This window comes from Eublepharis macularius, chromosome 15, assembly GCF_028583425.1.
Source record: "Eublepharis macularius isolate TG4126 chromosome 15, MPM_Emac_v1.0, whole genome shotgun sequence".
Classification (NCBI taxonomy): Eukaryota; Metazoa; Chordata; class Lepidosauria; order Squamata; family Eublepharidae; genus Eublepharis; species Eublepharis macularius.
In genome coordinates, this window is record NC_072804.1 from 50,287,101 (window position 1) to 50,311,601 (window position 24,501).

The following is a 24,501-nucleotide window of genomic DNA, read 5'->3' on the forward strand; positions in this document are numbered from 1 at the left end:
TCACCACCGAGGGATTCTCAGAGCAGTTTACAATCATCTTCCTTTTCTCTCTTCACAACAGACAGCCTGTGAGGTGAGTGGGGCTAACAGAGCTCTGAGAGAACCGAGACTGATCCAAGGTCACCCAGCTGGCTTCAAGCAGAAGAGTGGGGAATCAAACCCGGTTCTCCAGAACTGAGTCCTGCTGCTCTTAACCACTACACCAAACTGGCCCTCCCCTTGCCCTTAGCTCCAGCCTCCAAACCCCAAAGTCTTCTTCCCCATCCCCACTTGTGCCCCGCACCTCCACCCACTACAGAGAAGGTAGCCCGGAAGTCCTGAGTGCCAGACCTTCCGTGTGTCGAGCACTTGGCCCTCAGCTTCTTCCTCCTTGTCCAAGAATGGTTGATTCCACAGGAGGGAGGGATTTGAACTCTCCTATCAACACTGTAAAATCTTTATAGTCTTTGATGCATTGCAGTCGCTTGATGGTGAAATTTATTTTATCAGTGATTAGCCCTGTCTGTGGAAGTGGAAAGTAACACATTTGATATTGTGCTGCTTTGGAAAGCTATAGGAATGACATCTTTTGTGAAAGAAAGAAAAAAATGATGTTATTCTCATTTTCTGGAGCCTTGAGGATGGCATTGATTAGAATAGATCCAGAGGAGTTAGCCATGTTAGTCTGCGGTTGTAAAAAAGTAAAGGGTCCGGTAGCTTTAAGACTAACCAACTGTATTGTAGCATAACCTTTTGAGAACCACAGCAATCTCCGTCAGGTGTGTCAAGGAGTTCCAGACCCCTGGGGCCCAGCCCAGCTCAGGGGAAGGGACACAGGCTGCCTGGAAGGTCCTGTTGCAAATAGCAAACCAAGTAAGCTGCCACCAGCTCCCCAGTCTATCCCTAGGCTAAGGAGTTAGGGAGCAAAGCTCCAGAGCCTATTAGGGAATTTAGCCAAAGCAAAGTCTACCTTGCAAGGATAAACTTACAGGCAGAGTTCACAGCAAAAGAATAGTTGTTTGGTAGGTGGATCTCAAGCACACATAGGGTGAGTTCAACAAAGGTTTTATAGCAGTGAGGCTTCAGAGTCTTAATAACCCACACAAGATAAAAATATAAAGGTTTATTAATTCCAGGTGCAGGGTTATCACACACGAGACAAAAAGTGAGTACAAACAAACAAAAACCTACAGCAGTAAGCTCTACATACCACAGTAAATTCTTAGGAGGCAAAGCAAGTTGGTTTCTCAGGTGTAGCAAGCAAAAGTCCCACAAAACAGCAAGGCAAAAGATGGAGCTTCAGTCCTTCTCAACAAATAGAGCCAGAAACAAAGCAAAAGAGCATAGGCAGAGGTCTAAGGTAGACACTCAACATAAGCTTCTCCATGTTGGTTAACAGCCGGTTTATATTGGTTCAAGCTGGAACCAAAGTGAGGCAGGCCTAACCACACCCGCTCCCAACCTGACCACATCACCTGACAAGTACACAAAGGGACGTGTGGAAGATCTGCAGCTCTTGGCACACGACCCCAAACTACAGGTGTGAAGTTAATTACCAATTAGCTAGTAAGAACAGCTTATCTTGACTCAAGGACAGAGCATACATAACTTACTGCTAGCAAAAGTGAAAAGCCTCTCCAAAAGGGGGGAGGGAACCTCTCCAGCCAAGGAAGCTTCCAACCTAGCTCTCAAAAGGGCTTCCTATACTCTTAAACATTTTTTCTTTACAAGGTGCATCTTGTCTATCCACTGGTATAAACACCTCATGGAGTGTCCAGCATTGACACTTCCTGAGCAGAGGCTCAAGATCACCCATCCACGTGATCCTTCTTAGTGTTGCTCCTCTTCCTCACACCACCTGTCCACTTGCCCAATCTGACTCAGGGGGTAAAAGCTTCCTAGTGGCAGGGAGGAGCACAAGCTGCTGCCGGCTGACCAGTTGCCATGCCAAGAGGGCCTCCATAGCAACAGACCTCAGAACTTGGAGACAACACTCAGTAGGGATGCTCGTTCTGGACATGGCATGAAACGATCAGATTGTACGGATGTGGACAGATAGGAAATTCAAATGAATTGCTTGAGGAGGGAGGGGCTTGAAAAAATGGGTTGATTCCTGACTAAACTGGTAATTTCTGCCAAGACCCCTTCCTTGCTGCAGCCTCACCTCATGCCATCCCTCAGGGTTCCTGATCTCCAAGAAAGAGTATTTTGTGGGGAGTCAGTGGGATACAGTGGCAGAGTGAAGCAGGATACTTCCCTTTTGCTAATGGAAAATGTTGTCATCCATCTTTGCTTCTTTGGGATCCTCCCATTTCCCCTTCTCATAAGAATCATTGGTGATTGTACTTTCAATATTTTGCTTTTAAGAAACTCCCACCTCTCTTGAACCTCCTTCTCCTGAAGTATTTCTGACCAGGGGATTCTACCCAGCTTAACTTTAAGTTTGTTAAGATTTGCTTTCCTGAAGTCCAACCTATACGTCTGATTACAAACAGCTTTTCCCTTCCCCAAGACTGTAAATGCCAGAATTGCACATGTCCAGGAAGTGATGTCATGACACTGCCTAGGGAGCACATTCATGCAAAGACATCAGAAAAGGTGAACGCTGGGTCCCCCTCTCTTGCCAGGAGGGTAAGAGGACCCGGCAACCTTATTCACAACAGGGCGGTGATTCGAACCTGGGTCTCTAACATCCTCTTTTTTAAACTAACTCAAAGAAAGGAGGCCCCCAAAAGAGACAAGTGCAGAGGAATGCCTTCATAGTAAAGAAGAGAGAAAGAGCCAGAGGGGAATTTAAATCAGAGATGAATGAACTTAGGCAGTGGATGTCAGACCAAGGGGCTCAACTGGAGGAATTTCAAAACTAGAGGAGCCCTTGGCATCACCTGGAAACTGGCTCAGTGCGGGGCAGGAATGGCTTGTAATCAACAGTATGTTTCCCACTGTTGGAACAGAACTCCATGAAATTTTGGCAAGCATCCTTTTCCAGACTTTGTCCCAGCAGCCGCCATTTCTCCATACTGAGCACAGGACCGTAAGCACAGACTGAAGCGGATTGTGCAGTACCTAACCTAATCTTTTTCCCTAGGACCAGGTAAGCCACATTTTAAAAGAATTTACCGATATCCATGTTTGTCCATATCCAATTCCAGAAACAGTTGTATAGTAGCTTTTATTAAGTTAAGGATCCCCAAATGTTTTGATCCAGTGGGCACCTTTGGAGTTCTGACGCATGCTGTTGGGCACAACTCCATAACGGCCACTGCAAAACCCCATAACAGCTGCAAAATATCAGGAAATGGGCTTTCATATAACTCTAATAGTGAGAAATAAAGAGTTCAGTAGCACCTTTAAGAGTAACCAACTTTATTGTAGCAAAAGCTTTCGAGAACTGCAGCTCTCTTCGTCACATGCATCTGGATCTTACAGCGAGAGTCTCTCTGCATGAGACCTCTGACACGTGAAGAACATGTGCTGGGAGATTCAATGTTAGCCGGGAAGAGTAGTTTTAGAAGACAGAGCCAGCGGCAGGGCAAAGGCTTTGCTGTACACTGGAGCTGTGTGAGGGGGCCGTGAAATGCCAGAAGGGAAACTTCAGCCCATTATTACCTCTCAGGTCCAAGCCTGGCTCTGGAAGGCAGCTCCAGCCCATTTCCATTCCTCGCTGCCCTCTGGTTGAGAACTGAAATAGACAGAGCCTTCATGAAATGAAGATGAAATTGACTAACCCTTTGAGGAAAGATCCCTGCTGGCTCTATATTTTTAAACTTGGCTTCCTGGCTAATATTGTGTCTCCCTACCCTTGATGAACATGCACCAAGGTGTCTCGTGTAGAGAGACTAACTAGTCTTCAATATTTTACGCAGGAGCTGTGTTAAATAGGATGCCTTTTAAAATGAACATATTGTCTTTCATACACGCAGCAAAGATCCTTGTGATGTGGTTGCAACTGCCGCCAAAACTTTTATTTTTTAATCTGCACAGCCTATCAGATTTCCAGTTGCCAGTCAGATGCCCTGCTGGGTAAAAGCCCTTCCCAGTTTATAAAAACACGGCCACCATGTGGGAGACCCTCATTTTAAGGTGCAATTCTACGTAGAGTCATTGGGCTTAGAGGGATTTAACTCTGCTTAGAACTACAGTGTAGATTTCCCTTCATGTTCAAGTTGTTTTAAGCCATTCCTCATTCTGGCATTCTTCTTATCTGAGGGCCCTGAGATATTACAGCCAGGCTGTGGAGATTGAGCCCAGAGAATTCAAAGGCCGAAGGCCTGATTCTCAGGTAGATTCTGACATTCACTGCATGGAATTCTCCTTATCTAATTTGTACATTTCTTCCATGCCCTTAACCCTATTCAACACATTCATATACATGGCAACACACCAGTACTACACAGGCTAATCAATCCAATCTCCAACAAAACCCAGCGTTTGTCACTCAAAAAGCTTCTTTTACACACAGGTGGGAAGCCACAGCCATTCACAGGATTCATTGGCAGAAATGGAGAGGCGAGAGGACAAGAGAACCTGAGCAGACAAAAGGTTGTGGTGCTTGAATGAGAGCCCGTGGGCAACAAGTGACAAGAGCTTGTTTGGTGAGATGCAAGAAGGGAGTTCAATGGCCTGTTTTCCCAGAAATCTCCTCATGTTGCACAGCAACTCTGAACTGATTGTCGGCAATGAATATAACACCTTCCTGGAAATCCTTGAATTTTTTGCCAGCCCTTTCCTGTTAGCCCCAGCTAGTTCTACTAGACTGGGCATGATGGGATTATATTGCCACATCCAGACTGCGGAACGGGGCTGCTGATTCTATCAGGAAGCCGTTTTGTTTTTTGCTCAATCAACAAGCACATGTATTCCTCTCCAAATCTTGCTTTTCTGTAACGTGTGCCACATCTGGGCTCCTTTACTTCAGTGGTTAGGCCCGCCCACTGAAAAACATTTCACAGAGAGTCTCTCTATACAAGACATCTTATACGGAGATGCTCAAGTGAAAGATCTTGCATTTATCCTCCCATTGGGGCTATACATGCACTGCTAGAGAGACAGAGTACATTTGAATATAAGACCACACAGAAAGTAAGTCAGTTGAGCGTCCCTGTATAAGATGTCTTGTGTAGGGAGTTTCAGAGAGAGAGACGCTTGTTCCATTCTGTTCTCAAGCCAAAGATCACTGTCCAGTTCCACCCACCTCCTTATAACTTGCTGATGGCTCTCATCCTTTGCTTTATATTGTAAGTCTGCTGAGATTTCTCAACAGTTTATCTTGCAGTATTCTGGAAAACCAGGAAGGTGTTTGCTCTTTGGGTTAAAGAGATGCTACAGGAACTCAGTTGTCTCACTGTGTGTTGTCAACGGTTTCCAAATTGATTGGCAGGTGCTGAAACTATGCTGTGGGGGCACTGTCCCACCGGGAACTTTGATTTACCCCACGCAAGACTGGGGTTGTTAAGAGACATTTCCTTAAATCCTCTTTATACAATTTCTCCCTGGATTTCAACACACTTAGGAATTTGAAGCCAGTTTCTAATCAAAGAGAATTTGGAGAGAGGCAGGCCAGGAAGGAACGTTCCACATATTTTCAGAATTTCATTCTGCAGATGCTCAGAGGCAGGCAGCATTTCCCCCAGTGTTCCTGTTTTCCTATTACATTACCACCCTGTGGTGTATATCATAAAACCGCTACAAGTGCTAAAGTTACAAAATGGTGCATTGATTTCTTTTCAAAGAGAAGTCAAAGAGAAATGAAAGCTAAAATAATAATAATAATAATGACACTGAGAGATCTCTGTCTTTTGGTGCTACACCTCTGAAGATGCCAGCCACAGCTGCTGGCGAAACGTCAGGAACTACAATGCCAAGACCACGGCAATACAGCCCGGAAAACCCACAACAACCATCGTTCTCCGGCCTTGAAAGCCTTCGACAATACATCAATAATAATAACATTCGATTTATATACTGCCCTTTAGGACTACTTAATGCCACAGAGAGGTTTAAGAGTATGTTATTATTACCCTCATGCCAATCACTCTGTGAGGTTGTTGAGGCTGAGAGAGCTCTGAGAGAGCTGCGACTGACCCAAGGTCACCCAGCTGGCTTCAGGGGGAGGAGTGGGGAATCAAACCCAGTTCTCCAGAGTCCTGCTGCTCTTAACCACTACACCGAACAGTACACATAGAGAGAACAAGAGGAATGAATGGCTATGTCTAAAAAAGCGAATGGGGAGAATTCCCCTCTTGATAACAACACCGCCTACACATTTTTGTTTTTGAAAAAAGCTTTTTGTTTTGTTGGTAATTTTTTTTTAAGACCAAGAGCTTTTTTTCAAGAACAGGAAAATTTTCTGGTATGGCAACTAATTTGGGTTTTGTTGTAAAGAGGATAATCTCTCTCTACTGCATCTACGTTTTACCTGTCTCTGTCCATGGGGAGAACTCTTAGGCAGATATGAATATTTTCAGTAAAACAAATTAGACACAAAGGATTAAGTCATCTTTTAAATTATTTTTTTGAAATACTTTATTAAATATAAGAAGGTGGAAGGGGGGGGGACTGCAATGTGCCATACCCAGAGGATAAAATCTGACCACAACGCTAGTCCTCAGGAAAGAATGGGACCGTCTTGTGGGGATGCTGTTAGTGGAAGACAGAAGACGGGCGGATCCATCACAGCTCTGTTCTGGTACTTCCAGCCGGGATTGCAGGATAACACTTCACTTCGGTCAAAATATCCACTATATCCTTGGTATACCAATGTACACAAAAACTTTTTAGAACAGGTCCCAGCAGTGGCACAGCCAGCAGAAGCCTTGGTGAAATTCAAATTGCCTACATGAAAGAAATGGGACAGGGCTGGCTGGTGAATGCAGGGTTTAGAACTGTTGACTCTCCCCCCCAAAATCCCCAAACAAACCCAGATGCAGGGAAGGAAAGCTGTAGCGTTCATATTTATTTACCTAAATTACTTTTCTTAGGATTAAATCCAGAGAAGTTAGCTGTGTTAGCCTGTAGTTGCAAAAGAGTAAAGAGTCCAGTAGCACCTTTAAGACTAACTATCTTTATTGTAACGTAAGCTTTTGAGAACCACAGCTCTCTTCGCCAGATGCATCAGATGAGACATCACTTTACCACTTCCCTGTGGCAGCTTCTTTTGCCCTTATTCCTGCCACGGCTGGTCTGAGTGATTCTGCCCCTCCCCCACCAAAAGGTGAGGATGGGGCTCCAGAATCACTGCCAACCAGGGGTCATTTCGTAGAAAAAGAGCTGGAGGAACTCATTAGCATATCTTATTAGCATAAGCCATGCCCCTTGCCATCACTAGAAGTGTGATTTGCATATGCCACACCCTCTGACACCACCTATCCTGGCTGTTTTGGACCCTATCCTGGCCATTCAGGGCCGAAATTGGGCCCAAAATGGCAAAAAGGGGCTGAAAATGGCCAAAAAGGGGCCCAAAATGGTCAAGATCGAGCCGCTGCTGAGTGGGAGAGTGATCCACCACCCGTCAGAGGCCTGATCTGGGCTGTGTCAGCCCCAATCCAGGCTGAAACGGGCCCAAAACGGCTGAGTGTCAGGTGGGCGGGGCCACCTGTCTTGTGACCTCTCTGGAGAATTGCCAGAACTGCGTTCCTGTGCGTTCCCCCTCGAAATGAGCCCTGCTGCCAACCCAACCCCATCCAGCTGTTGCTGGCTACGTTAAATGCCAAATATCACCTCAGAACTAAGGCCAAAGTGGAGAGGAAGGAACCATTTATTCATATGTATCTTACAAGTAAAAGAATAGTGGGGAGTCTTATAATAACATTATATTTCTAGACTGACCTTCAGGACAACTCAATGCCCACTGAGAGATGTTTACAAAGTATGTTATTAATAGCAACAAAGCCTGTTGTGGGAAAAAAATACAACAGGCTCTAGAAAACTGATTTGGGAATTGGGTTCCAACTCCAAGTTGGGAAATTCCTGAAGGTCTGTGAAGCCTGGAGAAAGCAGGGTTTGGAGAGGGAAAGGATCTCAGCAGGGTATAATTCCGTAGAGTCCCCCCCCCCCAAGCAGCCATTTTCTCCAGATGAAGTGATCTCTGTGGCTTGGAAATCTGTTGTAATTCCGGGAGATCTCCAGCCACCACCTGGAGGCTGGCAACCCTATTTGGGAGCCCCCCCCATCCCGTTGCGTGGCCTTGGGAGGGCGGTGCCCCAGATCTTGTTGCACTTTTCTCCCTTCGTGATTCAGATACCGGAGCTGAGGTGATCGTAGAGAAAAAGTTGGGAGATAATAGTACTTCTAGAGGGGGAAGGTTCCTCACACCTTTACTGGTAAAATACAGATGTGGGAGGGGGAAAAAATTTTTCTGTCCAACCTAGCTGAGATAGCTGGTATGATGCGATGGTTTAGAGTCCTGGACTGAGACCAAGAGTCTTGGTCCAAGACGAAGGGCCAAGCTACAAGTGACGAATGACACTTGAACGACAAGTGGATTGAGTGAAGCGCAAGTGAACAGAGAGAAATGCACTTGCCGTTCAAGTGTCATTCGTCACTTGTAGCTTCACCCTAAGAATGTTGGGAAGGAAAAGAGGGGTATAAATGAAGTAAATACATAAATACATAAATATAACTTATTGGTTGACTTTGATCCAGTCTAAGCTACTTGTCGGGAGTAAAAAGGACAAAACATATAAGCTACTCTGAACTCCTTGCAAAAGGGCTTGGACAAAAAGGTCATCAATAATTTGTCCTTGCGGGAGGAAGCACCAGGTGAGAGGGGACTTTATTTATACCTCACTTTATGCCCAGTGGGGACTCAGAGCAGCTTACATCATTCTCCACTCCTCCGTTTCATCCTCAAAACAACCCTGTGAGGCAGGTCAGGCTGAGGGAGTATGACTGGTCCAAGGTCACCCAGTGAACTTCTATGGCAGAGCGAGGATTTGAACCTGGGGCTTCCTGACCCTAGTCCGACACCCTAACCACAATGCCACATTGGGTCTTCCTTTAAGGAAGAAACAGCGACTGGTGCTCGTATTGTGCCAGCCCACAGTGGCTAAAAGCAGAATGATGTGGGGTGGGGGAGGGAGATGTTTCAGATGTTTCTTATCCTCCACCCAAAGCCACAAGACGTTGCCCAGCTCCTGTCAGAACCTACCAGGCTTCCCTCTGGCCCTGGCTACAGTATGGAGGCTGCCAGGTTGTGCCAAGTTCCACCCGGCCTTTACCCCCAGCCTATCAGATTTCTAGCAGTAGTCTTGAAATCCAAATTCATCAACCCTAGCAGGAAGCCAGGGGTGGCATCCCTGCAGCCTGAAGTGGGGCATCTCAGCCCCAGAGGCCCTGGCAGAGACCACTACTATTAACCCCTTCCTGCACACTCCTGTGCCACCTGCCTGTGACCCTTCCTTTCCCCACCTGCTTGTTCGCAAGTGGGCCCCTTCCCGTGCTCCTGGCTGCCCAGCGCCACCAGGGAAGACTGTGCCAGTGTTGCAAACAGTGCTGGAGACAATTGCAGCAACAGCACTTCCAACCACATGCAAACCCCCAGTGGTGTTGAGGAAAGTAAGTGCAGGTGGCTGTGCGAGTGGGTGGTGAGAGAAGTTGGGATGAGACATGGTGGGGACACACAGGAAGGTGCAGGGTGCATGGGTGGGGGAAGGAAGGGAAGTGCCGGTGTGGTCCTTGTGGTGGGCAGCAGAGGGGGCTACCAAGCACTCTCTGGCCCAGGGCTCCTCAAAACCTGGAGCTGGCCCTGCAGGAAGGACGCCGCCATCTCACAACAGATGCAGACTCCCTTGAGCCAATGTAGAGTAGCATCAACTGTCTGCTCAAACCTCTGTAAGTTTAGGCCGCACTGCAGTAGGAAACTATCAAAGAAAGCATGAGAAATTTTGCACCAGTGTCTGTGGCACGCTTGTGAAGTTGCATAAGGAACCACAACCATAACAGAAGTAGTACTCTACAGGCCAAGATACAGTCTTGTCTGCTCATCTAGGACAGGCTGTGACTCAGAGCCAAGTTACAAATGACGAATGACACTTGAACAGCAAGTGAACAGACTCGCATGTATTCCTCCCTGTTCACTTGTGCTCCACTTGGTCACAACAAGTGGAGCGCAAGTGGAGCACAAGTGAACAGGGGGGAATACACATGAGGGCCAAGCTACAAGTGACGAATGACACTTGAATGGCAAGTGGATCGAGCGGAGAGCAAGTGGAGGGCAAGTGAACAGGGAGGAATACACTTGCTGTTCAAGTGTCACTCATCACTTGTAGCTTGGCCCTCACTACAGGGCAGCAGGCAAACTTCCAAGATTGGGCAAGAAGAGAATGTCTTTTGGCCAACATACAACATACTGTGATGGCCAAATGTGGATGACTTGGTGTGTTCCACTTTGCAAAAATATCTTGTTTGGTTGTAATGGGGAAAGTCCTTCCTCCCCTTCTAAAACGGTGCCAATTTGACCGTGGCACTGACTCTGTGTAGATGGTGTTGTGCAGATCTTGGCTAGCCCCAATTCAGTTTGGCAGCAATCCAGAGTTAAATCTTTGAGACGTGCTCTTATTATGTCACTAAGGTTCATAAGAAAGAAATGAGGGCGGCTTTCTCTTGCAGGGCCTGAGGCACTGGAGGGAGGGGCTTGCCTACAGCTTCCTCGCGACTGTAGTAAGATTTGTTCTGAAGGACTTACACTGCACTGGTGTGTCACCCCCAACACACTGCTTCCTCTGGAAACGTTTACAGTGCAATCCTGAACTGAGTTACACCCTTCTGTTTCCATTGACCTCGATGGACTTAGAAGGGCATATAACTCTGCTTTGGATTGCACTCTTCATTTATCTCCTAGGAACTTAAGAAGAGTCTGGCTGGATTGAACCAATGGTCCTTCTAGCTCAGCAGCGGCACAGACGTCATAGGTTTCTCTTGCCTTGGCATCTCAGAAACAGGCTTTCACAGGTACGCTGCCTCTGAACGTGGATGTTCCATTTAGTCATCATGGCAAATAGCCACTGATTAACTTATCCTCCACAATGGACTTTTCCTTTCTTTCTGTAGCCTGCATCGGACCAGAATGTGTGAGCAACCAATTAGGTTATTACCTTCCATTTTTAAAGCAAGCTAAACTAGTGACTCTCTACTATTCCCAATGGCAGTCAACCTAAACTGGGACTGGCCTTTTGTGGTGTAACATCACACCTGCTTGCTTATGTGTATTTATTTAGTTGTTTTTAGGGCAATTTTGCAGGCTACAATGATAATAATAAAACAGCGTACAATTAAAAAGGCAGAAAAACTGACAACGTGCATCATTAAAAATTAGGTGGCAGAGTCAAAAGCCCTCGTGATTCATGAATTCTTCTGCTTTGCACAACTTTGCAGGTATCTCAACCCAATGGGAGCCTATGGATCTTATCTGGCTGCCTCACAGCTGCTCTTCCAAGTCTCAGGGCCAAGCTACAAGTGACGAATGACACTTGAACAGCAAGTGGATTGGGTGGAGGGCAAGTGAACAGGGAGAAATACACTTGCCGTTCAAGTGTCATTTGGCACTTGTAGCTTGGCCCTCAGTCTTCTTCTGATTTCTTCATTGCAGCCTGCTGGTTGATGAATGAGCCAAGGAATAGAAAAACGTGAACATTTTCCATTGTTCAAGTCTAGCTAGGTGGATAGTAATCCACCCTTGCACCAACATAATCAAGACTGGCAATAATTTCCACCAGGATTGTGCAATGGGGGGAAACAGAGAATTATAGTCATTCCCCTTTCATATACTCCAGTTCAGAGTTGACACCGGATCACAGGTCTAGCTGCTGTTACTTGATACACACACCCATCCTCAGAATGATCTAGTCACAACGTAAAAGATCTCTCTTATCCATCCGCCAAGACTTTATTTGCAGGATCTGAGCAAGTCTGTTAATGATAAGACATTTTGGAGGTCTTTCCTTCATAGGGTCGCCATAGGTGACTTGATGGCACTTAACACACACACATCAGAGAATCCAAATATTGCTGGAATTTCCAGTAATGAGAGTGTCCATCATTCAAATTCTTCCCCTTTTGTCTTCCACTGCCTATCATTAGAGGACTGGTTCTCAAAGACTCATACGTGCAAGTAAAACTAGAACCACCAGTTCAGTTAACAGAACCTGCTGTTCTGCGTGGCTCCAATTGCACCATTCAGTGTGGGATGAGACTTCCCTCTCCACAGCTGGTGTTCCTCCTACGAAGATGCACTTTGCCACAGATGGAGATGCTATCTGTTGCTGATGGAACTCATCAAGCTCCGAGCTAAGTGCCACAAGCCAAGAGTCCTTCAGCTCTTGCCCACTGGCTCATGCCAAGGATGATGCCCCATGGCAAGCCTGAAATACCTGGTAGAGGTGGAGGGCAGATTATTCTATCACTGTTGGTTGGCTTGCACAAGTGTCTTTAATGTTCTGCTGACCCGATCTGTTTGTAAAATCTTAACCTATAGAGTGTGTCTTGTTGCTTTCCCTATTCTCCTTGTGCAAGACTGTTATCTAGCCATGCAGGACTTTGTTGCCACATCTGCTCTCCATCCCACCCACTCCCATCAGCCTCATTAGCCTTCCCAATACGGCTGTGCTCCATCACTACATTCAATGCACTCCATGATCCAGTTCCACCGCGGGTGGAACTGCTCCCCGAACACCATGCCTGGATCCTTTCTCTTTTGCCTCCTCTCTGCTCTCTTAACTACAGGTGAGTCTGTGAGCTGTCCAGCACCCTGGGGACAAGGTAGATTTATTGGGGGTGGGGGTGGGGAATGGAAGAAGAATTGGTGCAAGATGAAGGGGGAGGTTTTGAGGGGTGAACAACATCCTCATTGCTGTAGATCTCATCTTTTGGATTCTCTGATGTCTACAAAAAAAGGGCAGGATTCTGGGAATCATTGAGGCCAGAATCTTAGTTTGGGGTTATTGCTGTGTTTGTTGTCTTTCAAGAAAGTGGAGACATCTGAGAATACGGTCTCTCACATGCAAGGTTACCTGGACCCTTGTCTATATTCTTGCAGTTTCCCAAACACTGCTGTGCAATTACACTGGTTGTGCAATTAGGCTCTCAATAAACTATTATTCTCATTGAGCCTTCCAAATCCAGGCTGCTTGAATCTGCAGGCTCAATGAGAAAGTATTTTGGAAATGTGTTATGTTTTCAGGCTGCTTGAATGTAGAGGCTCAATGAAGATGGGTTTTTGATGGAATGTTGTTTCTGTGCTATCGTATGAGACTCATTTGAGACATGGCTACACCCCTGATGAAGATCTTGGCAGGAACGAGATTTACAATCATCCGCCCACTCCTTGTGTTAACAGCCAGTTGCAATTGACAAATGCTCGCCCTTGGACTGTTTTGGGAGAGTTGTTTTGTTCAGAAGACAGCAGTTTATTGAAGGGTGCAACATACTGCCTATCTTGTGCATGCCTTTAAGAAAGTGTTTGGATTTATATAATTTTTGAGAATCTCAATTGGTTATGATAATATTCAACAGCTTTTGAATGGGTATAAGATGAGATGGCAATTTTGTATATTTACACAAAGAAGCATATAGTTATCGTCAGAACTTTTTTTCTGGGAAAAGAGGTGGTGGAACTCAGTGGGTTGCCAGCACAGGGGGCAACTCTTGGCGGGAGGTCGTGCCCCTGGTACCATGTGCATGTGCGCAAAGTGCGCACACACTTCCAGGACCACACAATGATGTCATTTAGGGTCAGCTGGAACAGGGGGGGCAGGTTTTTAAAGTTTAAATTGTGCCCTGCGAAAATGGTCACATGGCTGGTGGCCCTACCTCCTAATCTCCAGACAGAGGGGAGTTTAGATTGCCCGCCACTCTCCTCTGTCTGGAGATCAGGGGGTGGGGCCACCGGCCATGTGACCATTTTCAAGCGGTGCCAGAACTCCGTTCCACCACCTTCCAGCTGAAAAAAACCCTGGTTATAGTTGTATTTCACATAAGAACTTTGATTAAATTGTAGTAGTAGTTGGATTATCACAATGGTTATTCCTTTATCTTCTCCTGGATACAAAGATCAAGTAAAATGACCGCAGCTGCTCAAATAACATTAACTCACCAAGTGTTTTCTTTTCCGTATGGGGTGATTGGACATGTCTCCAAAATGATAAATACCAAGTCAGATAGCCAATTGTTCAGAGGCATAGTGAGGGCGGCAGGTCTGTCAGTGTGGCACAGCTGCAGATGTACAGGGGCCTGTGTTGAAACAGACAGCTATGATGGCACTGTGCTGTCTCACCCCCTTGTCCTCTTTTCCACTTCGCTCTCTGAAACAGCCTTCCAATTCAGTGCCCTTGGAGCTCAGCACAAAAAGCATTGGGGCACGTCTCAAAGATTTAACTCTGGATTGCTGCCAAACTGAATTAGGGTTAGCCAAGATCTGCACAACCTCATCTACACAGAGTCAGTGCCAGTAGCCTGTGGATCCTGCAGTCAAATTGGCACCGTTTTAGAAGGGGAGGAAGGACTTTTCCCATTACAACCAAACAAGATATTTTTGCAAATTGGAACATACCAAGTCACCCACATTTGGCCATAGCAGTATGTTGTATGTTAGCCAAAAGACATTCTGTTCTTGCCCAGTCTTGGAAGTTTACCTGCTGCCCTGTGGTGAGTCACAGCCTGTCCTAGATGAGCAGACAAGACTGTATCTTGGCCTGTAGAGTACAACTTCTGTTATGGTTGTTGTTCCTTATGCAACTTCACAAGCGTGCCACAGACACTGGGGCAAAATTTCTCATGCTTTCTTTGATAGTTTCCTACTGCAGTACGGCCTAAACTTACAGAGGTTTGAGCAGACAGTTGATGCTATTCTACATTGGCTCAAGGGAGTCTGCATCTGTTGTGAGATGGCGGCGTCCTTCCCGCAGGGCCAGTTCCAGGTTTTGAGGAGCCCTGGGCCAGAGAGTGCTCAATAGCCCCCTCCCCTCCCCTCCGTAAGGACTCCACTTGCACCTCCCTTCCTGCTCCTACCCAGGCTCCCTGCCTGTATGTCCCTCCCCAGTCTGCTCCTGACCCCTCCCTTCACCCACTCGCACAGCCACATTATTATTATTGTTGTTGTTATTAAAATTATCCAAAACACTATCAACCATAAGCAGAGGCCACATGTTATTATTGATTGGCTTTGCTAAGCTGATACAAGTTTCCACCCAAGACCTAAATATCAATCAGATATTGGTGCAATATGTACACTGTTCCAAGTAACGTCGTTTTTTGCCATTCTGTAGGTGTTATGTCACGAAGCTGCAGTTTTCCCATATAAGTTGCAATTTTTTTTGAAATAGTTCCCAGTGCCCTGATGACAATGGGGACTACTGTTGCATTCTTCTTCCATTGTTGTTGTTATTTAATTTATAGCCCACCCCATGAGAGGGCTCAGGGCAGGTTACAATAAAGGATAAAATACAGGAATACGATAAAATCACAAATCTCACAAACATATCATTTCAGCATACATGAAATGGGTGAAGGTGTGGATTTGCTGATCATGCATGGGGGGCAGGTGGCCATATAGCCCCTCCCACAGGTAGGAGACCAGCAAGGGGACTCATTTGATGGATTTAACGCTGGCATGTACTTTCCTCATCATCACCACTGGGGGTTTGCATGTGGTTGGAAGTGCTGTTGCTGCAACCATCTGGAGCACCATTTGCAACACCGGCACACTCTTCCCTGGTGGCGCTGGGCAGCCAGGAGCACAGGAAGGGGTGCACTTGCAAACAAACAGATGGGGAGAGGCAGGGTCACAGGCAGATGGCACAGGAGTGTGAAGGGAGGGGTTCAGTGTTGGGGAAAACTTTTATTACCTGCCAGTTTCAAGGTCGTCCTTCTCTCCTTGTCTGAAAAATAAACCAGGGCTTCAAACTTGGTGATCTTAGAAGCAGAAAAGTTTTATTAGGAGAAGTTCCCAAATAAGCCTGATGCACACGCTATTACAGCAGACTGCATACCAACAAACAGGCAGCACCGACGTTTATTCTATCACACAGGCATGATGCAAGTAAACAACAATTGTTTACAGTATAAAGGATTATTACAAAATTATATAAACAATCCACTGAACGTCCCATGATGTTTGGAACACGATAGATTGACAGGTCAAGATTATGTTTCCTTTCAGGTCATGTAACACAAACTGTCAGAAAGACTCAGTGGTTATCTCTACATTGCTAAGGTAGAACGTACCCAAGGCTGAGAACAGGGTAGAGGAAATATATGTAGCCTTCATTTGTTCTCAGAATGCAAGCTGACTGTACACAACAAGGCCTTCATGTTATGACAATCAAAATATAGGATGGACTGAGGGGTGAGAAGGACACAGACAGAAAAGTTTTATTCACAAGTTCTTTGGTCAGTTTAGACCTCAAAGAAAACAATAGAGCGCCCCAAAATTCCTTGACCTTAATAATAGTGGGCTCTGCCAGGACTGAGACGCCCCACTTCAGGCTGCAGGGATGCCACCCTGGCTTCCTGCTGGGGTTGATGAATTTGGATTTCAAGACTACTGCTAGAAATCTGATAGGCTGGGGGTAAAGGCAGGGTGGAACTTGGCACAACCTGGCAGCCTCCATACTGTAGCCAGGGCCAGAGGGAAGCCTGGTAGGTTCTGACAGGAGCTGGGCAACGTCTTGTGGCTTTGGGTGGAGGATTAGAAGCATCTGGCAGGTCACAGGTGTGGCCTGTCCTGTCCAAGGGTGGAGTGAATAGCGAAAGATCTTTATCGGACCAGATCTCAAACTGAAAGCCTTTTATCACATAGAATTATGATTTATCTCTCTGACTCCATGAATTCACAGAGAGGTGAGCAGAGATTGTCAAACAAAAAAGACCGTCCCCTGCAACTAAGGAGCTTTGAATCTAAACTTTGATAGCAGCAGAGTACAGGGAGGGTAAAAGCGGGAGAAATGCCGGCAGCAGGGGATAAAGGCAAGCAAATATAGCTTTGTGTACTCAAAGGTCATTTCAGTTGGGGAGGTAAAAGGGGGTAAGCCAGAGGTTGATCCAAGACTGACCAACTCTGGAGATTTCTAAAAGACTCACACACACACATACACACAATTGAATTTGCACTTCTAATGCCCTCTTGCCTCAAAATGTATACTGACAACACCGTTCTTAAAAAGCATCCCCTCAAAATCAGCTTTCAAAATTCCATTTTGACTCCAAGAGTGAAAAATCCCCACAGCTTTCCAAATGTGTTTCTATCTGTAGTATGAACAGAAAGTTTGTACAATTTAGTAATTAGAACATCAGAGTAGGATCTGGGAGGTACAGCTTCGAATCCCACTTTGTCATGGATGCTTGCTGGATGACCTTGAATCACACACTCTCAGGGCCAAGCTACACATGACGAATGACACTTGAACGGCAAGTGGATTGAGTGGAGGGCAGGTGAACAGGGAGAAATACACTTGCTGTTGAAGTGTCATTCGTCATGTGTAGCTTGGCCCTCAGTCTAACCTACCTCAAAGGATTCTTGTGAGAACAAAATTGAAGAGGCGGGAATGTTGTAAACTTCTTTGGATCCCCACTGGGGGAGAAAAGTGAGATATAAATGAAGTAAATAAAAAGCAGGTTAGACATGTTCCAAAACAGTGCCACAGGGCCAAGCTACACATGACGAATGACACTTGAACAGCAAGTGTATTTCTCCCTGTTCACTTGCCCTCCACTCAATCCACTTGCCGTTCAAGTGTCATTCGTCATGTGTAGCTTGGCCCTCATTCTAAATTTAGTTGGTGACAGAGGGCCAAGCTACACATGACGAAAGACACCTGCCTGGCAAGTGGATTGAGTGGAGGGCAAGTGAACAGGGAGAAATACACTTGCCGTTCAAGTGTCATTTGTCACTTGTAGCTTGGCCCAGAGACTGCTCAAGATGCTTAGATGGCCAAGATAGACAGTGCATCTATCCTTTCACAAAACCTACCGACCAAAATTGCCCGACTTATCCATCTACCCTGGAGTTCAATGACATTTTTTTCAAACAGCTAAAGTGTTTCAAAGAGGGTAATTACTCATGATGATGTAGACTGCCATCCCACTATGTCAAAAAGAGGCGTTGCAGGTTTTTATATTGATTCAAACCATGTAAAACTAGTCAAAGCCAAAGAAACATCAGGAGAAAAGAAATGAAGCAAAACCTTCCTTCAACCACATTCAAGAAAGGTTATCACTATTTCTAACCTCCCTTTGAACCTTTCTCCCAGTCGGTGCGGTTCCCCCAGTCCCACCTCCGCCCCCCACCGCTGCTCACCTGGCTGTCAGGGAGGGAAGGTGGGGGAACAGGCCTCCAGAGCATGCTCCCGTGGTGGCATGATGACATCACTTCCTGGAAATGATATCATCGTACATGCCTGGGGGACGCATGTGCTGTAAAGCCAGGCAAGGAGTTCCCCTAGAGAAAATTGCTGTTCTGGAAGGTGGATTCTATGGCATTATACACCACTGAGGTACCTCCCCTCCCCAAACTCTGTCCTTCCCAGATTGCACCTCCAAAATCAAGAATTTCTCAACCCAGAGCAGGCAATCCAATTTGCAGCCCTCAAGAGAAAGCAAGGCTTTCTGCAAAACGGAGCTGGAAGGCAAGAACTCTAAAAAGATCCAGAGTGCCTTTCCTGTTTCTTCAGTGAAGTGCTGAAAGGCAGTAGGGGGAAGAAGGAAATCTGATGAGTAGGTTTATTCAGGTGTGAAGGGAAAAAATGTTTGGGGTTCTCTGAGAGCCAAACTATAAGTGGCGTCTTACACAGGTTGCACACTAGTCGGCTTCCCTCAAGTTTTGATGGGAAATGTAGGCGCCCTGGTTTTACAGCTTGGCTCTCCATTACAGCTGCAAGACCAGGATGCCTACATTTCCCATCAAAACTTGAGGGAAGCCGACTACTGTCCAACCTGTGTAAGACGTCACTTGTAGTTTGGCTCTGAATCAACTTGTTTCATGGGCGACAACACTGCCGCCCAGTGGCTGCAGTGGATTTTTTTCCTTCTCTTCCTGCGCTGTTGATCGTTTCTACCATTGCTCCAGAATGCCAGACTGGGAAGTTGGAACTGCAGTTCTTTGAGGGTAAGAATTTCCAGCACAGGTTCTCAGCGCCCTCTCCAAACTACAGTTCTTTTGGGGGGAAAGTTATGATCAAGCAGGTACACAGGTGACTGTAACCAACCTTTACAAGCACAGCTGCAGAACCGATGATAATCATAGGCACCTCTCTCTGTTTAGCTCCTCTGTGACAGGCAGCGGAGCCTATCACTGCCACAAGTTTCATCACCACCACCACTAGAGAGGCCCTGTTGAGTTCGGAAGGAGCTTTAATTTGCAAAAGCACAGAGAATGTTGTTGATGCTGAAGAGACATTTTTTTCCTTATGTTTTCCAGGGAGCTCTCTCATCTGTGAGGTGTGTCAAGCTAGACAAACCTCCTGCTCAGGAAATCTACAAACTTGCAAAGATTCGGAAGATGTGTGCACTACGATTGTAGGAGAATATAAGATTGGTTAGTGCCTCTATCACATTGGAGGGCTGCTCTTTGCAGAATAAGGGCGGGGGGAGATTAGATCCATCTGTGAATAGATCTCCTGATTTTTTAAAAAGGGAAACAACATCCTTGCAGAGTGAGAGGCGGCTTGCCCCTCCCTCCTCTGCAGTTGGTGGTGGAGAAAAGTGCTGTCAAGTCATAGCTGGCTTATGGCGACCCCTGCTGGTTTGACTTGTACAAAAATGACAACCTGACTCCCCCAGTGCTGATGCAGTGGATGAATACTCCAAAGGCAGGCATGTATGTATATTTAAAAAACAGAAGGTTCAAGGGACTAAGAAATGCAGGGATCACAGGGCAAAAAACACAACAGTGTAGAATCCAGACCCGATCAAGAAAAAGACAGAGAAGGCTAGGAAGGCTCATACTGCTGGAACAGATCGGCCGGGCCCAGTTGTACAACTATCACTTGAAAGGGGCGTGTTCCTACATCGCTAGCACAATTCCACTTATCAGTTTTTAGTTTGGGGGGCGGGGTTGGAGATTTCCAAGCTTAAATACTTGGATTGTGGGAAAATTTGGTTTTCAATCATAGCAGGATTGCTACCCCAGCGCCCCTCTCCGCCCTGCCCCACAAGGTGATGTAAGATCTTAACCTGAGCTTTGTTTCTTTCCCACAGCGGGACGGACCTTCCCGAGAACTTTCAAAGACTGCGCCACCACATCTCTGCTCTGTAACTTCGTCCCCTTCAGCATGACATACCGGCCGAGCTTCTCCATGCGAACGAGCTTTAACTGCTGCAGTACTGATGGGTGCAACTCGGAGCAAACTGAACGTACGCCCTTCTTACCCCTTCTCCTTTGGTATTCTCTCCAGCTGCTCTTTCCCCAAAGTGATACAGGGCTGGAAGAATATGAGCCAAGGCATATGTGACTTGAGGGAGCTGTGATCCGAGATGGACATTAACCTTATGAAACAGCTAGAAGAGGTGATATGCACCATAGTGCTAGAGAACAATGGGTTACCTCTCCCCCCATGTTTTTTCTCTGATAAATAATCACTTCCTCTCCCCCCCCCACTGTTCTGCTTTTAGCCCCAGTGGGCTGGCACAATACAAGTACCAGTCTCCGTTTCTTCCTTAAAAGGAGATGCATTGTGGTTAGGGTGTCAGACTAGGATCGGGAAGACCCAGGTTCGAATCCTTGCTCTGCCATAGAAGCTCACTGGGTGACCTTGGACCAATCATACTCTCTCAGCCTAACCTACCTCACAGGGTTGTTTTGAGGATAAAATAGAGTGGGGAACGATGTAAGCTTCTTTTGGTCCTCACTTGGGAGAAAAATGAGGTAAAAATAAAGTAAATAAATAGATAAAAGTAAGAGAGGTCTTAAGGAGGACAGCTTTCCTGTTTCCTGTGCTGTGTGGAGGGGAGGGAACCACATACTCCCTCCTCCAATGGGGGTGGGGGAGAAAGAAAATGAGCAAGATCCCACTTCTGCCATTCACACTCACCCCATCTGGGGCTTAGGCTGTTCTTTTGCAGCCACAGCTACTTGCCCCCACCTCAAGAGGATATCAGACATCCAGCTCCCGCCCACAGCTCCCGTCCGCCTGACATGGGCAAAGGGGAGCCCCTTGCTTGGCCCCAGCAAGACAGACTGTATGGGGGATGGCTTTTGCCCAGGGCCCCAGAATCACTCAGCATACCCCTGACTTAATTCAACCTGAGCGATACCTTTCTTTTGTAGGAATTGTGCAGGGGTGGGGGGAAACTAACCCTCCACTTTCCATAGTGACATATCTCTCATCTAAGTGGAGCCCTCCTGCAGCTGATTTTAAGGGTAGGACTGGGAGGTTGGATTGCCAGCTCCAGGTTGGGAAATACCAGGAGATTTGGAAGAGGGGGCGTAGAGCCTGGGGAGAGGCCTCAGCTGGGTAAAAAAAGGTAAAGGTAGTCCCCTGTGCAAGCATCGTGTCATTACTGAGCCATGGGGGGACGTCTTCTTGGCAGACTTTTGACGGGGTGGTTTGTCGTTGCCTTGCCCAGTCATCTACACTTTACCCCCAGGAAACTGGGTACTCATTTTACCTTGAGCTAGCTACCTGAACCCAGCTTCCACCAGGATCAAACTCAGGTCGTGACAGAGCTTGGGCTGCAGTATGGCAGCTTACCACTCTGTGCCACGGGGCCGTAGAGGCTGTAGAGGCCTCCAAAACAGCCTTTTTCTACAGGGGATCTGATCTCTGTAAACTGGAGATCAGTTGTAATACCAGAAGATCTCCAGGCCTGGAGGTTGGCAATTTATGGGAGGAGATACATTTATGGATCTCCAGGTTCAGGTGCCTCTCCCAACTTGTAACCACTTCGCAGCTCCATGGTTGGAAGGAAGACCTGCCGATCAAGGTAAGCTGGGCTTCCATTTGGGTTTCCAGGGCGACAGAAGGAGCGTAGACAGAGTTCAGGCATTCCCCCGGCTCCACTTCCAGGGGAATTGATTGATGGCACCCGACTGTCTGGCTTCCCGAACTGCAGCCAAACACACCGAACCAGGCCTCTTCCAAACGCTGGTTCGTTTGCCATGGACAATAACGAACTGCCGGATCGCAATTGTGTGATCACCAATTTCGTGGGTTTTTGAAGTTCGTAATGCGGTTCGTCCCCATAGCCCTTTTCACACTCCTTACTTGCTTCCGAAACATCGTGAGATGTAGTGCAAAAAACGCAGAAGATAGCAGCTTCTCGAGAGAGTTTTGCGCGACATCGCACAAAACTCGCACAAGAAGACGCTATCTTCCACATTTTTTTGTGCTACATCTCGAGATGTTTCGGAAGCAAGTAGGTAGTGTGAAAAGGGCCCTGGTCTAGTCACAGCTTCTAGGAGCTCTCTCACCCCTACCCACCTCACAGGGTGTTTTGTTGTGGGGATAATAATAACATACATGTAAACCACTCTGAGTGGGTGTTAAGTCATCCTGAAGGACAGTATATACATTGAATGTCGTTGTTGTTATTATGATAAAGTAACCAATTTTTGGTCTGTCCCTAGTGCCTGCAGTCCCCAGGACACCGAATGGCTTCCAATGCCCATCCTGTTTAGCGCTCGGAGTCTCTCAGTGCCGAAACATGGATACTTTGCTGTGCTCTGGAAACGAAGACCATTGTTTTGAAATTACGGGAACGTTGATGATAAGTAAGTTCTTCTGAGTGGGGGGAAGACCGGAACAGCTCAAGAGGTTGGTCTATCTGGGGGCAGTGCAGATGGAAACAAATCAGGAGGACTAGAGTTTGCACTTTCCCACTTGTCTGCACCCCTTCCCTCGCTTGGAGCCCCACCAGTGGGTTAGAATCAGGGGTGGTTTTAGCCCCACACTGTCTGATTGCTGCTGCCTTGTCTGCCACCAAGCCATGCATTTGCCCCTCTGCTGGCTGGCATTGCAATAATCTAGGCAGGACAGGGCAGCAGCCGTGCGGCAGCTGGCTAACATGCCAGCTTCCTCATCAGCCCACCCCCTCAGGGGCCGGGCAACTAGCTGTCAAGCTCACCAACTCCTAGCCACTCACTGCCGCATGTGCCTGCACAATCACTTGGGCGGTGTCTGGGCACTGCATGGACAGTACCTGGGCAGCTTGGCAGTCGCCCACCCACTTCCAGGCTCCAGCAGTGGCTGGACGCTATCTGCGCACTTTCCTGTTTCTTGAGGCTGGGAGGGCCCAGATAGGATGGGGAGGGTTGGCAGTGATTCTGGGGCCCCATCTCACCTTTGGGCCGGGGCCCCAGAATCACTCAGACCAGCCGTGGCAGGAATAAGGGCGAAAGAAGCTGTCGCAGGGAAGTGGTAAAGCGATACAGCATAATGAGATGCATCTGGCGAAGAGAGCTGTGGTTCTCGAAAGCTTACGCTACAATAAAGATAGTTAGTCTTAAAGGTGCTACTGGACTCTTTACTCTTTTGCAACTACAGACTAACACAGCTAACTTCTCTGGATTTAATCCTAAGAAAAGTAATTTAGGTAAATAAACATGAACGCTACAGCTTTCATTCCCTGCATCTGGGTTTGTTTGGGGATTTTTGGGGGGGAGGGGGGAAGACAACAGTTCTAAACCCTGCGTTCACCAGCCAGCCCTGTCCCATTTCTTTCATCCAGACAATATGAATTTCACCAAGGCGTCTGCTGGCTGTGCCACTGCTGGGACCTGTTCTAAAAAAGTTGGTGTCCATCAGTATACCAAGGATATAGTGGATATTTTGACCCAAGTGAAGTGTTATCCTGCAATCCCGGCTGGAAGTACCAGAACAGAGCTGTGATGGATCCGCCCGTCTTCTGTCTTCCACTAACAGCATCACCGCAAGACAGTCCCATTCTTTCCTGAGGACTAGAGTTGTGGTCAGATTTTATCCTCTGGGATAAAAGGACTGCACATTGCAGTCCTCCCCCCACTTCTTATATTTAATAAAGTATTTCAAAAAAATAATTTAAAAGATGACTTAATCCTTTGTGTCTAATTTGTTTTACTGAAAATATTCATATCTGCCTAAGAGTTCTCCCCATGGACAGAGACAGGTAAAACATGGATGCAGTAGAGAGAGATTATCCTCTTTACAACAAAACCCAAATTAGTTGCCACACCAGAAAATTTTCCTATTCTTGAAAAAAGGCTCTTGATCTTTAAAAAAAAATTACCAACAAAACAAAAAGCTTGTTTTTCAAAAACAAAGAAGTTGTAGGCAGTGTTGTTATAGGGGAAGTCCCCCCTTGCTTATAAATAAACAGGAAATTCCCCTGTTTATATACTTATTGGTTGTATAAGATTTTATAACTTTCAATTTAATGTTTAATTGAGAATCTGCATAACTTTTATACTATGCACTTACTTTACTTTCTTTTCTTACTTTATTTTATTTTATTTAAATTAAACTCTTTATTAAAAAAAGAAAGAGAGAGATGGGAATTCTTCCCATTCGCTTTTTTAGATATAGCCATTCATTCCTCTTATTCTCTCTCTGTGTACTG

General features: G+C 46.5%; 1 protein-coding gene across 1 annotated transcript; it reads left to right on the plus strand.

Annotated features, from left to right (window-relative positions):
* Positions 1-12,604: 12,604 nt before the first annotated feature.
* Positions 12,605-24,210, plus strand: LOC129343634 (phospholipase A2 inhibitor and Ly6/PLAUR domain-containing protein-like). Its single transcript, XM_054999955.1, has 5 exons — positions 12,605-12,699; positions 19,388-19,504; positions 20,167-20,322; positions 22,535-22,678; positions 23,635-24,210. The coding sequence occupies exons 1-5, from the start codon at positions 12,609-12,611 to the stop codon at positions 23,793-23,795; spliced, it is 669 nt and encodes a 222-aa protein (XP_054855930.1). The 5' UTR covers positions 12,605-12,608; the 3' UTR covers positions 23,796-24,210.
* The last annotated feature ends 291 nt before the right edge of the window (positions 24,211-24,501 follow it).

Coding starts and splice junctions, on each gene's coding strand:
- LOC129343634 (XM_054999955.1), top strand. CDS start 12,609: ATGATCCAGTTCCACCGCGGGTGGAACTGCTCCCCGAACACCATGCCT. Junction 12,700..19,387: donor CTCTGCTCTCTTAACTACAG/GTGAGTCTGTGA, acceptor TATGTTTTCCAG/GGAGCTCTCTCATCTGTGAG. Junction 20,323..22,534: donor CAACTCGGAGCAAACTGAAC/GTACGCCCTTCT, acceptor GTCTGTCCCTAG/TGCCTGCAGTCCCCAGGACA.